This window comes from Bombina bombina, chromosome 2 (assembly GCF_027579735.1).
Source record: "Bombina bombina isolate aBomBom1 chromosome 2, aBomBom1.pri, whole genome shotgun sequence".
Taxonomy (NCBI): domain Eukaryota; kingdom Metazoa; phylum Chordata; class Amphibia; order Anura; family Bombinatoridae; genus Bombina; species Bombina bombina.
The window spans coordinates 556,160,529-556,177,085 of NC_069500.1; the positions used below are offsets into that span (position 1 = coordinate 556,160,529).

Consider the following 16,557-nt stretch of genomic DNA (forward strand, 5'->3'; position numbering starts at 1 on the left):
TTACAATCCCAATTCCGAAAAATTTGGGAGAGTATGGAAAATGCAAAAACACAAACAAAACGTACCAAGTGCTCTTTTAGAAAACGTCTGCATTGCCCAATAGCAAAATTCCTAGCTAAATGTTAAAACTGTCAGTGGAGTGAGAACAATGACTGATAAAACAATGAGCTTTCTGAAGACCTTTAATTTGGGAATATTTACCCATTGGTAAATAATCTTAGCTACACAAGCGATATTATGGTAAATCAAATAATATTCATACACACTTTAAAGCTATAACAACATTATGGTTTTGATGTTTACCCACCCACTAAGGCACATAAAACACTACTCACACCTACTAGTGCTGGCTAATTTGTCCCTGCATGCCCATCTGCAAGCACATCCTATATGGTTAAGTTTCCTTCTAAGCACACAGAAATGGGAATTCCTGTTTCCCACCTTAGCTTCTCCTATGTGCTTCTATCTACTTTTGGTGAAATTTAAGATGCATTTTCACCCTTTCTGGATGAGCGTACTGGGCTTTAGAGTACTCATGACAAGTCCAGCAGCCCTTCTACATAACAATAAAAATATTTAAAAAAAAAAAAAAAGGTTTTAATAGCACAAAAAGTAAATCAATGTAACAGCAGACGCCTTACTCTGTAGCAGCATTTTCTTCGTTTTTTCCCACTATTACAACTGCAAGGGTCACTACTTTGAAGAACCATGTTGACATCTTCAGTTTCTAACACTGTTTGGTAAACAGCTTTCTGGAACTCTGACAGTGAACAGTAGACAATCTTTAAATAAAAATATATAAATTATGGTTAATGTACATCTTAAATACATTAATAATTAGTTCAAATATGCATTTTTTTCCTCTAGACAACTTTACTAAAATTGTCTGTTTCAATGCAATTTTTTTATTAAAGGGAGATGAAACCCCACATTTTTCTCTCATGACTCAGATAGAGCATGCAATGTTAAACAACTTTCTCATTTACTTCTATTATCAAATTTTCTCAGTTCTCTTGGTATCTTTTGTTGAAAACCAGGGAGGTAAGCTCAGGTGTGTGCACGTCTGGAACACTATATGGCAGCAGTTTTGCTAGAATGTAATCCATATGCAAGAGCACTAGATATCAGCACTATTTCCTGTCTTGTAGTGCTCCAGACACCTACCTAGGTATCTCTCTTCAACAAAGAATAACATGAGTACAAAGTAAATTGTAAACTTTTTGTGAATTGCAATGGTCTGTCTGAATCACAAAATACATTTATTGGTGTTTCATATCGTTTTAATTATGTTAATGTGACCAGATAAATCTTTCCTTTTCAAAAAAATAAATAAAACAGATCAGTTGCGCTCACAGCATATCAATATTCACACTCTAGAATGATAACACATATGAAATATTCAATTTTTAATAAGAGGAAACTTAAAAGCCATATGAAAAAAACTTTCTACCACTGGGGTACACATAATATATTAAGTAAAAATGTCTATGTTATAAAAGTCAGTTTATAACATTTAAAACATGAAGGTTAATATAGAAAAAAACAGTTAATCATACAAATTAGCTGCTGAATTTAGTAAAAAAAAAAAGCTTAATGAGTTAATGAGAATGTAAATAAAATCCAGTATTTGTTCCAAACACTGCTGCTAGTATTAGTGAAAATCAATCCAGTTTTGGTTTATCAACATATGATCCAAGATGAAAGTGTAATCAAGACTTACCCCTGCCAAGCTAGACTTGTTTCGTACATGAATGGCCTTAAAGGGACAATCTATTCAAAATTAAACTTGCATGATTAAGATAGGGCATGCAATTTTAAACAACTATCCAACTTACTTTTATCATCAAATTTGCTTTGTTCCCTTGGTATTATTTGCTGAAAGCTAAACCTAGGTAGGCTCATATGCTAATTTGTAAATCCATGAAGGCCGCCTCTTATGTCAATGCAGTTTGACAGTTTTTCAGAGCTAGACAGTACTAGTTTGTGTGTGCCATATAGATAACACTGTGCTCACTCCCGTGGAGTTATTTATGAGCCAGTACTGATTGGCTAAAATGCAAGTCTGTCAAAAGTACTGAGATAAGGGGGCAGTTTGCAGAGGCTTAGAGACAAGGTAATCACAGAGGTAAAAAGTAAATTATAACAGTGTTGGTTATGCAAAATTTAGGAATGGGTAATAAAGGGATAATCTATCTTGTCAAACAAACATTTTCAAGTATACTGTCCCTTTAAGCACACACTGTTCCACGGCCTCCTCAGCTACTGCTAGCTTAGTACCTGACTGTTTTGAGATTCCTGGTTCTTGGCCGCAGACTTTGCTGTCTCAGCGTCTCCCTGCTACAGCTCCTCATCGCGGCACAGAATGGAACAAGAGAACAGAGTGTCACTTTTCTTCAGATTGTGGGACCAGTGAAGATTGAAGCCATTAAGGCAGCTCACCTATGTTGTTGACACCCATGAACAGCAGTGCTGGATCCATATACAGCCTAAGAATGTTATTTTCATAGCCTGTGTTCAACCTCTGATCCTTCATGGTTTCCTAAGGAGGAAGTGTTGGGAATGGGGTATCTTGAGAAAGGCATCCGCTGAAACGCATTGCTTATACTGATCAATACTCATTACAACGGACACAGAGAGCTCTGTCATCATTTGCGATCCATATCAGCCTTCCCACTGACAATTGGCTCACGTGATTTTGACGAAGCTGTGATGTAGTAAGGATCTGTAGCGGGGAGACGCCTGGGCAGCGAGATCTGTAGCCAAGGACCAGGAATCCCATAACAGCTGGAGCTACTAAGCTAGCAATAAATGATGAGGATGTGGAACAGTGTGTGAGTTGTACCCCGCGTTAGACCATCCATGTAAGAAATGAGTCCAGCGTGGCAGGGGTAAGTGTTGATTACAATTTAATTTTGTTTCATAATGATAAACCAACATTGGATTGATTTTCACTAATACCAGCAGCAGTGTTTGGAACAAATACTGGATTTTATTTACATGCTCATTTGGAGCATATTTTTTACTAAATCCAGCAGCTAATTTAGATGATTAATAGTTTTTTTCCACATTAATCTTAATGTTTTAAATGTTATAAACAGACTTTTATAACAGACATTTTATCAATATTTCATATGTGTTATCATCATTCTAGCGTGTGAATATTGATATTGTATTGCTTCAAATGAATGTTAAAACATAATGTGTAGTATTTGCATTAAAGGGACACTCAAGTCAAAATTAAACTTTCATGATTCAGATAGAGCATGTAATTTTAAACAACTTTCCAATTTACTTCCATTAACAAAATGTGCACAGTCTTTTTATATTTACACATATTTTTTTATAGCTCCTACTGAGCATGTGCAAGAATTCACAGAATATACGTATATGCATTTGTGATTGGCTTATGGCTGTCACATAATGTAGTAGGTGCGGAAATATACATAACTTTGAAATTTGAAAAAAATCTTCTACTCATTTAAAGTTAAGACTAAGTGCTATTGTATTATCATTTTATCATGCATTTGTTGATTATGCAAATCTACTGTATTTACTGGTCCTTTAAACATTCTTCTTGAGCAAAACTCAAATGTAAATGGAATTAAATGGATATTTAAGTTTCTAACACTGTGGTTCTGTATCCTGTCATTAATAATGAACTACAAAATCAATCATAATAAAAAACATACAGTGTAATCTAAACCTGAATATTAGATATTATTCAATCACTTAAAACTTGTATTATAGGGACAGAAGAGGGTTTTTATAATATCCACTAAAATTTAAGTACTGTATTTCACAGAAGGGATGTTGTCTGTTGAAAGAAAAACAAACTCAGATACTGACCTGGTTACAATCATTATCCCTTTTTTGTACTTTGAAAACTTGAAATTATAATGTAATTTGTCCATACAATTGTTGTATTTGTATTTCTTGTTGAAGTCTACTAAGTACTTGTTGCAAAGAATAAATAAAATTAAATACCCTATCTTCCTTTTTCGGTAACTGGCTACTTATAAGTGCCTTGGTACGTCGAAGGAAGAACTGAGACATATTCCTTGCCAGCTTTTGCATGATTTTTCGTCCTGTAGCCAACTCTCGCTTAGTTGCATTGTGCCGTTGCCCATATTCAACTGGATTTGAATATTCTTCTTTGAATTTATTTTTGCTTCCTAAACATCTTGGTACAGCCCTTAAGAGAGTAAAATCTGTATTATAGCTTTATTCATGTTATAAGGCATATATATATATATATATATATACATATTACGGGTAAAGTAAGATTTCTGGGTAATCTTAGGATTACCTGGGTAAAATGGACATTACCCAAGCAGCTGTGGGTAAAGCCTGGTGTACTGTAATGCCCCCATCTACACTATTTTTATTTTGCCTCCGCCTGGGGGTTCAAGGAAGGCACCTCGACGATCATCTGGCATCCACCCCCCTTGAACCACCCAGATGGAGGCAAAAAAAATATAGTGAAGATGGGGGAATTACAGTGCATCGTATATATGTTTGATGCAGTGACTCAATAAAGCGCATGCACTCTGAGGGGATTTATGATCTTACATCGGGACATCTTACATCCTAGGATTACCCAATATCTGACTTTACCCATAACATATATATATATATATATATATATATATATATATAAATAATTCTAAAGTGTAGATGGATTATAATTGTTATTTCAAATAATAAATGTTACAAATATCAGAAACAATGCAGCTACAGCATCACAGATGTTTTAAGATATTGACTATGAGTGTTGAAATTCACACTTGTGAAAATACCCAATTATCAACATGGCTATGTTAAAGGGATAGAAAGTTCAAAATGTATATGTACATGGGTGCATTACAATTTTAAATACAAGCATTTGTTCATTATATTTCCAGAAGTAGAAATGCTTTAATTAAAACTACTGTTTCAGCGGCATACACACATATACTAAAGGACTAGTGCATCTGGATACAAACATCATGTCTCCTGAGAAAGTTGGCGGTGCTGTGTATTGTATCAGTGAAGAGTTAATTTGAGTCATACAAGTTACTGCTGACTGAGGAGGTGTGGTGTTTTAATGCTGGTGCATAGGGCACTCACAGCATATGTGCATATACCACTGAAAAAGAACTAGAATCATTTTTTCTATTCTAAGTATACTGTAAAAATGCTTATATTTAAAACTGAAATGCACCCAAGCACATTTCAATCCCTTTCTATCCCTTAAAAAAAAAAAAAGATTAACTGTACCAAAAACTTTTCAGACATTTACACAATAACAATTAAAAACAATACAAACTTATATAAAACTAGGTGTAAAAAGCAGATTGTGAAATAATGAATTTATGCTGTTAGAGTAAATGGAAGTACTGTCAATTGGGCTTGTGAGTTTATCATCTTTTGGCCAACATCTGTAATCAAATCATCCATTTTGTTTTTAGCATTTGTTGTTTTCGGTCTATTTTGGAGTGTTTGTTTATAATTGGTTTTATCTTTGTGGATTTTGCACTAACGGTATTTTTTAACATTGCATCACTGCTGTTCTGTTTTAGAACTTAGATATCAGACCACAATAATATAAAAACACATATTAAATTGCACAGTATGTTAAAATTTCATAAAAAAATCCATTCTTTTCAAAAATGTAACCAATTCATTAGATATTAGACAAAATATACAGTGCATTGCCTTGATAATAGATAGATAGATAGATAGATAGATAGATAGATAGATAGATAGATAGATAGATAGATATAGATAGACAAGAAAAAGGGTTAAATAATTAAGTGCAAAATACACATTGACCATGTCTGAGATTTTAAAACCACCCTTCACAGCAAAGGTCAAGTAACTGATGTTTCCAGTAAGTTCATATATATTTTCCCAATATTGAACTGGGAGAGCTCTAATAATGACAGTATTTAGAATGTTATAAGCCCTGCTTACATCTAGTTAAGGTAAATATAAATCTATTTAAATCCATGTCTGTTCATAGCTTATAGTTACAGTATCCCTGCTATCCACGATTGGCTGTTTGTAGCACATGTGCTAACAGCTGCTAATTCATTTTTCACAAGCTTTCATTTCTATGAAATCCCATCCTCACAATTTCCATATTAGGTCTAATTCCTCCACACAGCACATCCATTCTACACATTCTATATACTCATAATCTCTATAATATTTTTATAGCTCATCTTTTGCTAACCACAGTTTTATAACCATGGGTTTTGAACCAAGATTAAATACCTAGCTAACTGAGCTTAAATGGACACAAAAAAACAACTTACCAATTAGCTTCTATAATCAAATTATGCATAGTAATTGTATATGCACACTTTCTGAGGCACCAACTCTACTGAGTATGTGCAAGAGATAACAGCATATACATATACAAGTCTGTGATTTACTGATGGCTGTCACATGATACAGTAGAGGCAGGGAAATGTTAGAAATTTTAAACGTGTCATTAAAAAAAGTTTTATTTGCATTGTCTTTTAATTATGCATTTGTTGATTATGAAACTCTATTTAATGGTAACACTGCTGAGCATTAGTGATGTTTAGGCTGAAAATGTTTGCACTTAAAGGGACTTTAAACACTAAATAAATTTCCTGCACATCTCTCTTATTATGGGTGACGTCATTTTGGAACCTAGGTTACAGGTAAATGAGAGTTGCTGCAAATGTGCAAACACGTCTGCATTGGAATACAGCGAAAGCTTGATTTCAACGTGACAGCACCCATGGCTAGAGTGAGGTGGGGAATAACCTCAATACTTTTCTTATAAAATTATTTTAATGTTTAATGTCCAATAAAAACACACTATATGAGTTTTCTATATCAATAAAACCTGCCCTGCTGTAAAAAAGAATTCTCTCACAGTGTCAATAAGGACCAAGACATATTAACATTTTTTATCAGCCATTCATTTTCTACACCTAAAGCAAAAGGGACAAACTTAAAATGTATATCATTATCTGCTAAAAAGTCCAACAAAGTGATGAAAATATGAAAGATAAAATACTTTATTCAACAAGCTATACATAACAAAAACCATCAAAACAAAGCAAGAGCTCTAAGAAAGACCTTTACAATTGTATAGGAAGGTTCTCTCTGCTCCCTTCCATCTCCTCCTCTTCCTGCCCTGACCAATCTATCTGTCACTACAACTCCACTCTTACATTGGTTTTGACAACTTAGCACCTCCTACCATAGCTCGGAAGTCACGTACTCATCCTCAGCCCTGGCATACTCCTATGGCACGCTATCTACGCAGATGTTCCTGCAATGCTGAGCGACAATCCAACCCCTCAACCATTTACAAATGTCCTAAACCCACAAAGCCACAAACTCATCTCTTTGCCTCTGTTACTGAGTAAGAAGTTTTAGCAATTATATCTTCCTCTTACCTCACAACCTGTCCCCTTGATCCCATTCATTTACAACTACTGCCCTCCATCTCTCCTACTCTTATTCTAATCCTCACGCATATTTTCAATTTCTCCCTCAGCAAAGGTATACTTCCCTCATCCCTTAAACATGTACTAGTCACAACTATGCTCAAAAAAGCCTTTACTTGATCCAACATCCCCATCCAACAACTCCCCTATTTCCCTACTCCCACTTGCCTCAAAACTTCTGAAAAACATAATTTATGTAAGAACTTACCTGATAAATTAATTTCTTTCATATTAGCAAGAGTCCATGAGCTAGTGACGTATGGGATATACATTCCTACCAGGAGGGGCAAAGTTTCCCAAACCTCAAAATGCCTATAAATACACCCCTCACCACACCCACAATTCAGTTTAACGAATAGCCAAGAAGTGGGGTGATAAAAAAAGTGCGAAAGCATATAAAATAAGGAATTGGAATAATTGTGCTTTATACAAAATCATAACCACCACAAAAAAAGGGCGGGCCTCATGGACTCTTGCTAATATGAAAGAAATGAATTTATCAGGTAAGTTCTTACATAAATTATGTTTTCTTTCATGTAATTAGCAAGAGTCCATGAGCTAGTGACGTATGGGATAATGATTACCCAAGATGTGGATCTTTCCACACAAGAGTCACTAGAGAGGGAGGGATAAAATAATGACAGCCAATTCCTGCTGAAAATAATCCACACCCAAAATAAAGTTTAATGAAAAACATAAGCAGAAGATTCAAACTGAAACCGCTGCCTGAAGTACTTTTCTACCAAAAACTGCTTCAGAAGAAGAAAATACATCAAAATGGTAGAATTTAGTAAAAGTATGCAAAGAGGACCAAGTTGCTGCTTTGCAAATCTGATCAACCGAAGCTTCATTCCTAAACGCCCAGTAAGTAGAAACTGACCTAGTAGAATGAGCTGTAATCCTCTGAGGCGGAGTTTTACCCGACTCAACATAGGCAAGATGAATTAAAGATTTCAACCAAGATGCCAAAGAAATGGCAGAAGCTTTCTGGCCTTTTCTAGCACCGGAAAAAATAACAAATAGACTAGAAGTCTTTCGGAAAGACTTAGTAGCTTCAACATAATATTTCAAAGCTCTAACAACATCCAAAGAATGCAACGATTTCTCCTTAGAATTCTTAGGATTAGGACATAATGAAGGAACCACAATTTCTCTACTAATGTTGTTGGAATTCACAACTTTAGGTAAAAATTCAAAAGAAGTTCGCAACACCGCCTTATCCTGATGAAAAATCAGAAAAGGAGACTCACAAGAAAGAGCAGATAATTCAGAAACTCTTCTGGCAGAAGAGATGGCCAAAAGGAACAAAACTTTCCAAGAAAGTAATTTAATGTCCAATGAATGCATAGGTTCAAACGGAGGAGCTTGAAGAGCTCCCAGAACCAAATTCAAACTCCAAGGAGGAGAAATTGACTTAATGACAGGTTTTATACGAACCAAAGCTTGTACAAAACAATGAATATCAGGAAGAATAGCAATCTTTCTGTGAAAAAGAACAGAAAGAGCAGAGATTTGACCTTTCAAGGAACTTGCGGACAAACCCTTATCTAAACCATCCTGAAGAAACTGTAAAATTCTCGGTATTCTAAAAGAATGCCAAGAAAAATAATGAGAAAGACACCAAAAAATATAAGTCCAGACTCTATAATATATCTCTCTAGATACAGATTTACGAGCCTGTAACATAGTATTAATCACAGAGTCAGAGAAACCTCTTTGACCAAGAATCAAGCGTTAAATCTCCATACCTTTAAATTTAAGGATTTCAGATCCTGATGGAAAAAAGGACCTTGTGACAGAAGGTCTGGTCTTAACGGAAGAGTCCACGGTTGGCAAGAGGCCATCCGGACAAGATCCGCATACCAAAACCTGTGAGGCCATGCCGGAGCTACCAGCAGAACAAACGAGCATTCCTTCAGAATCTTGGAGATTACTCTTGGAAGAAGAACTAGAGGCGGAAAGATATAAGCAGGATGATACTTCCAAGGAAGTGATAATGCATCCACTGCTTCCGCCTGAGGATCCCGAGATCTGGACAGATACCTGGGAAGTTTCTTGTTCAGATGAGACACCATCAGATCTATTTCTGGAAGTTCCCACATCTGAACAATCTGAAGAAATACCTCTGGGTGAAGAGACCATTCGTCCGGATGCAACGTTTGGCGACTGAGATAATCCGCTTCCCAATTGTCCATACCTGGGATATGAACCGCAGAGATTAGACAGGAGCTGGATTCCGCCCAAACCAAAATTCGAGATACTTCTTTCATAGCCAGAGGACTGTGAGTCCCTCCTTGATGATTGATGTATGCCACAGTTGTGACATTGTCTGTCTGAAAACAAATGAACGATTCTCTCTTCAGAAGAGGCCAAAACTGAAGAGCTCTGAAAATTGCACGGAGTTCCAAAATATTGATCGGTAATCTCACCTCCTGAGATTCCCAAACTCCTTGTGCCGTCAGAGATCCCCACACAGCTCCCCAACCTGTGAGACTTGCATCTGTTGAAATTACAGTCCAGGTCGGAAGCACAAAAGAAGCCCCCTGAATTAAACGATGGTGATCTGTCCACCACGTTAGAGAGTGTCGAACAATCGGTTTTAAAGATATTATTTGAGATATCTTTGTGTAATCCTTGCACCATTGATTCAGCATACAGAGCTGAAGAGGTCGCATGTGAAAACGAGCAAAGGGGATCGCGTCCGATGCAGCAGTCATAAGACCTAGAATTTCCATGCATAAGGCTACCGAAGGGAATGATTGTGACTGAAGGTTTCGACAAGCTGAAATCAATTTTAGACGTCTCTTGTCTGTTAAAGACAGAGTCATGGACACTGAATCTATCTGGAAACCCAGAAAAGTTACCCTTGTCTGAGGAATCAATGAACTTTTTGGTAAATTGATCCTCCAACCATGATCTTGAAGAAACAACACAAGTCGATTCGTATGAGATTCTGCTAAATGTAAAGACTGAGCAAGTACCAAGATATCGTCCAAATAAGGAAATACCACAATACCCTGTTCTCTGATTACAGACAGAAGGGCACCGAGAACCTTTGTAAAAATTCTTGGAGCTGTAGCTAGGCCAAACGGCAGAGCCACAAACTGGTACTGCTTGTCCAGAAAAGAGAATCTCAGGAACTGATAATGATCTGGATGAATCGGAATATGCAGATATGCATCCTGTAAATCTATTGTGGACATATAATGCCCTTGCTGAACAAAAGGCAAGATAGTCCTTACAGTTACCATCTTGAACGTTGGTATCCTTACATAACGATTCAATATTTTTAGATCCAGAACTGGTCTGAAGGAATTCTCCTTCTTTGGTACAATGAAGAGATTTGAATAAAACCCCATCCCCTGTTCCGGAACTGGAACTGGCATAATTACTCCAGCCAACTCTAGATCTGAAACACAATTCAGAAATGCTTGAGCTTTCACTGGATTTACTGGGACACGGGAAAGAAAAAATCTCTTTGCAGGAGGTCTCATCTTGAAACCAATTCTGTACCCTTCTGAAACAATGTTCTGAATCCAAAGATTGTGAACAGAATTGATCCAAATTTCTTTGAAAAAACGTAACCTGCCCCCTACCAGCTGAGCTGGAATGAGGGCCGCACCTTCATGTGGACTTAGAAGCAGGCTTTGCCTTTCTAGCAGGCTTGGATTTATTCCAGACCGGAGATGGTTTCCAAACTGAAACTGCTCCTGAGGATGAAGGATTAGGCTTTTGTTCTTTGTTGAAACGAAAGGAACGAAAACGATTATTAGCCCTGTTTTTACCCTTAGATTTTTTATCCTGTGGTAAAAAAGTTCCTTTCCCACCAGTAACCGTTGAGATAATAGAATCCAACTGAGAACCAAATAATTTGTTACCCTGGAAAGAAATGGAAAGTAGAGTTGATTTAGAAGCCATATCAGCATTCCAAGTCTTAAGCCATAAAGCTCTTCTAGCTAAAATAGCTAGAGACATAAACCTGACATCAACTCTGATAATATCAAAAATGGCATCACAGATAAAATTATTAGCATGCTGAAGAAGAATAATAATATCATGAGAATCATGATCTGTTACTTGTTGCGCTAAAGTTTCCAACCAAAAAGTTGAAGCTGCAGCAACATCAGCCAATGATATAGCAGGTCTAAGAAGATTACCTGAACACAGATAAGCTTTTCTTAGAAAGGATTCAATTTTCCTATCTAAAGGATCCTTAAACGAAGTACCATCTGACGTAGGAATAGTAGTACGTTTAGCAAGGGTAGAAATAGCCCCATCAACTTTAGGGATTTTGTCCCAAAATTCTAATCTGTCAGACGGCACAGGATATAATTGCTTAAAACGTTTAGAAGGAGTAAATGAATTACCCAATTTATCCCATTCTTTGGAAATTACTGCAGAAATAGCATTAGGAACAGGAAAAACTTCTGGAATAACCACAGGAGATTTAAATACCTTATCTAAACGTTTAGAATTAGTATCAAGAGGACCAGAATCCTCTATTTCTAAAGCAATTAGTACTTCTTTAAGTAAAGAACGAATAAATTCCATTTTAAATAAATATGAAGATTTATCAGCATCAATCTCTGAGACAGAATCCTCTGAACCAGAAGAGTCATCAGAATCAGAATGATGATGTTCATTTAAAAATTCATCTGTAGGGAGAGAAGTTTTAAAATAATTTTTACGTTTACTAGAAGGAGAAATAACAGACATAGCCTTCTTTATGGATTCAGAAACAAAATCTCTTATGTTATCAGGAACATTCTGCACCTTAGATGTTGAAGGAACTGCAACAGGCAATGGTACTTTACTAAAGGAAATATTATCTGCATTAACAAGTTTGTCATGACAATTAATACAAACAACAGCCGGAGGAATAGCTACCAAAAGTTTACAGCAGATACACTTAGCTTTGGTAGATCCAGCACTAGACAGCGATTTTCCTGTAGTATCTTCTGACTCAGATGCAACGTGAGACATCTTGCAATATGTAAGAGAAAAAACAACATATAAAGCAAAATTGATCAAATTCCTTAAATGACAGTTTCAGGAATGGGAAAAAATGCCAAAGAACAAGCTTCTAGCAACCAGAAGCAATGAAAAAAATGAGACTGAAATAATGTGGAGACAAAAGCGACGCCCATATTTTTTAGCGCCAAATCAGACGCCCACATTATTTGGCGCCTAAATGCTTTTGGCGCCAAAAATGATGCCACATCCGGAACGCCGACATTTTTGCCGCAAAATAACGTCAAAAAATGACGCAACTTAACGTCAAAAAACGGAAAAGAATTTTTTGCGCCAAAAAAGTCCGCGCCAAGAATGACGCAATAAAATGAAGCATTTTCAGCCCCCGCGAGCCTAACAGCCCACAGGGAAAAAGAGTCAAATTTTTGAAGGTAAGAAAAAAATGATTAATTCAAGTGCATTATCCCAAATATGAAACTGACTGTCTGAAAAATAAGGAATATTGAACATTCTGAGTCAAGGCAAATAAATGTTTGAATACATATATTTAGAACTTTATAAACAAAGTGCCCAACCATAGCTTAGAGTGTCACAGAAAATAAGATTTACTTACCCCAGGACACTCATCTACATGTTTGTAGAAAGCCAAACCAGTACTGAAACGAGAATCAGCAGAGGTAATGGTATATATAAGAGTATATCGTCGATCTGAAAAGGGAGGTAAGAGATGAATCTCTACGACCGATAACAGAGAACCTATGAAATAGACCCCGTAGAAGGAGATCACTGCATTCAAATAGGCAATACTCTCCTCACATCCCTCTGACATTCACTGCACGCTGAGAGGAAAACCGGGCTCCAACTTGCTGCGGAGCGCATATCAACGTAGAATCTAGCACAAACTTACTTCACCACCTCCATCGGAGGCAAAGTTTGTAAAACTGAATTGTGGGTGTGGTGAGGGGTGTATTTATAGGCATTTTGAGGTTTGGGAAACTTTGCCCCTCCTGGTAGGAATGTATATACCATACGTCACTAGCTCATGGACTCTTGCTAATTACATGAAAGAAAAGGCTTGTATATATACATTTCCTCACATTAAACTCCCTGCTTGATCCATTGCAATCTGGATTTCGCCCCAACACTCCACAGAGACAGCAATTATAAAGGTTACTAATTACCTAATTGCAACAAAATCAAAAGGCCACTTCTCTTTGTTAATCCTACTTGATCAGTCTTCAGCCTTTGATACTGTTGACTACCACACCCTCCAATTCTCTGCATCAGCGACACAGCCCTCTTGTGGTTCTCCTCCAACCTGTCTAACAGCACCTTTAGTGTAGCCTTCTCTGGCGCATCCTCTGCCCCTTTACCACTTTCTGCTGGAGTACCACAAGGCTCTGTCCTTGGTCCCCTTCTCTTCTCAATTTATATGTCATCCTTATGTTCCTTAAAAAAGTCCCATATATTTCAGTATCATTTGTATGCTGATGATACCCAAATCTATCTCTCTGCACCAGACCTATCCCCTTCCTTGCTAACTTGTGCCACTAACTGTCTTGGCTCAGACCGTTCTTTCACTCCCCACACCCAGTCTTTGGCAAATTCCTGCCGTTTCCATCTTAAAAACATCTACAAACTTTGCCACTTCCTCAAAGGCACAACTAAGATTTTAATTAACTCTCTCATCATTTCTCGCCTTGACTATTGCAACTCTATCCTCTCTGGTCACCCTAGCTGCCTTCTATCTCCTTTGCAATCCATAATGAATTCCTCTGCCTGGCCGATCTTCCTTACATGTTGTTCCTCATCTGCTTTACCTCCCTGCCAATCCCTTTACTTACCTCCAGACTATGACATACAAGTCTCAATAACATGGCTCCCTCCTTTATCTCAGACCTCATCTCTAGATACCCTACCTCCCGTTGCCTTGGCTCTGATGACCTCCTTCTCTCCTCCTGGCTAGTTAACTCTTTACATTCCCATCTACAGGACTTTTCCAGATTGGCCGTATCTTCTGGAACTCACTGCCTCACTCCACAAGACTCACCACTAGTTTTCATAGTTTCAAGTGTTCTTAAAGACTCCACTGTTCAGGGATGCATACAAGACACACTAACATTTTCTTACCTCTGTTTCTCTCCTTTTTTCCTCTCCTGAACACCCTTAGAATGTAAGCCTACGAGCCCAGCTGTTTTGTAAATCCCCTTCATGAAAGTTGATTTACAACAGTGCATCTCTTGGCAGGGCCCTCTGCCCATTTGTCTACAATTAATGCTACCTTGCATATCATACTTATGTTTACAGCGTTGTGGAATCTGTTGGCGCTCTACAAATAACTGATAATAACAATAATAAAGACTTTGAGATTGAAGATGGAACTGTACTAACAATTAGGAGTGGAGAATGCTGGGAGAATTAATTAAATCAGAAATATTCTGTGTTTAATTACGATTAGTTTTTTTGAATAAGTATAATATCAATGTTTTTAAACGTATTACAGACTACTTGTTTGTACCCCTGATGAATTAAAAGTTAATTTAAGCTTCTATGGTTTTAAAACAATATATTATGTACCTGATTGATTTCACCTTCGACTCTATCTTCTAGCTATGTCAAATAACTGAAATAATAAACATTTGAGGTAAACAAGGGGTTGCAAGGTAGTTCAGATGAATATCTAATACCATAGAGACCTAGCACATACAGTATGTGCATGTGAATTCTACACTCACCAGTCCATAACACACCACAGCTCCTCCATATTATTTTGCAGTATAGTTCCTGTAAGTCCAATACGAACTTGGCATCGTAAATCCTTCATAACCTGTGTTACTCTAGTTTTTGGATTTTTGACTCTATGTACTTCATCTACAATCACAGCTGACCAGTCTATGCTGAAAAAAGAAAAGCTGTTATTATATACACAATGTGCTGATTTTTCATATGAAGTAGAAATTGTTCAAGAAAGAGAAAAGGCTTTAATGAAAGTATCCACAAAGTTATTCAATACTCTTGCATATAGTTACTACATATATATCACCAAACAGTGGGGTTTTTGTATAACCAGTGGGTCTCTGCATCCTGGGAACTACAAAAATGTCCTCGTAATTATTTGCATATGGGAATCAATTGTATATCATTAAATCATTAATAATTATTTAACATTATTTTGGAGTTAAAACATTTAAAATATTGATCCTTGTTTACTTTATTATATGCACTGTGATTATGCTGATTATTTTTCTAATAAGAGTACAGTGAACTCAGGCTACTAGGAAACAGAGATCTACAAAACAAATGTCTAAGTACAAAATAAAGTAAGAAGTGAAAAATAAAAAAGCTTTCACACAATTGGCTAAAGCTTTTAGAATTTTCCTTCTGGCTCTTACTTTTTTGGATTGTTCTACGTAGGTTTGAACATAAACATCTTTGTCCTCATCCTCAAAATTCAAGTTGCCATCTAAATGTTTAATATATCTTACAATCCCTGTTTTATAAGACCAAAAAAAAGAGCTAACAGTTTAACCTGGACTGCAGCAATTTAGTGTTTATGGTTCATATTTTATTAAACAATTTATAAAAAAACATAATTTATGCTTACCTGATAAATTCCTTTCTCCTGTAGTTTAGTCAGTCCACGGGTCATCCATTACTTATGGGATATTAACTCCTCCCTAACAGGAAGTGCAAGAGGATCACCCAAGCAGAGCTGCTATATAGCTCCTCCCCTCTACGTCACACCCAGTCATTCGACCGAAAACCAAACGAGAAAGGAGAAACTATAGGGTGCAGTGGTGACTGGAGTATAATTTAAAATTTAGACCTGCCATAAAAAACAGGGCGGGCCGTGGACTGACTACACTACAGGAGAAAGGAAATTATCAGGTAAGCATAAATTATGTTTTCTCCTGTTAAGTGTAGTCAGTCCACGGGTCATCCATTACTTATGGGATACCAATACCAAAGCTAAAAGTACACGGATGACGGGAGGGACAGGCAGGACCTTTACACGGAAGGAACCACTGCCTGAAGAACCTTTCTCCCAAAAACAGCCTCCGAAGAAGCAAAAGTGTCAAATTTGTAAAATTTTGAAAAAGTGTGAAGTGAAGACCAA

General features: G+C 36.8%; 1 protein-coding gene across 1 annotated transcript in view; it reads right to left on the reverse strand.

Moving 5' to 3' along the window:
* Positions 1-16,557, reverse strand: part of ERCC6L2 (ERCC excision repair 6 like 2) — a 433,149-nt gene that overhangs the window by 296,844 nt on the left and 119,748 nt on the right. Inside the window, 3 exon segments of the mRNA XM_053702417.1 lie at positions 642-782; positions 3,985-4,192; positions 15,176-15,337. Of these exon segments, the coding sequence (XP_053558392.1) occupies positions 642-782; positions 3,985-4,192; positions 15,176-15,337 (511 nt within the window).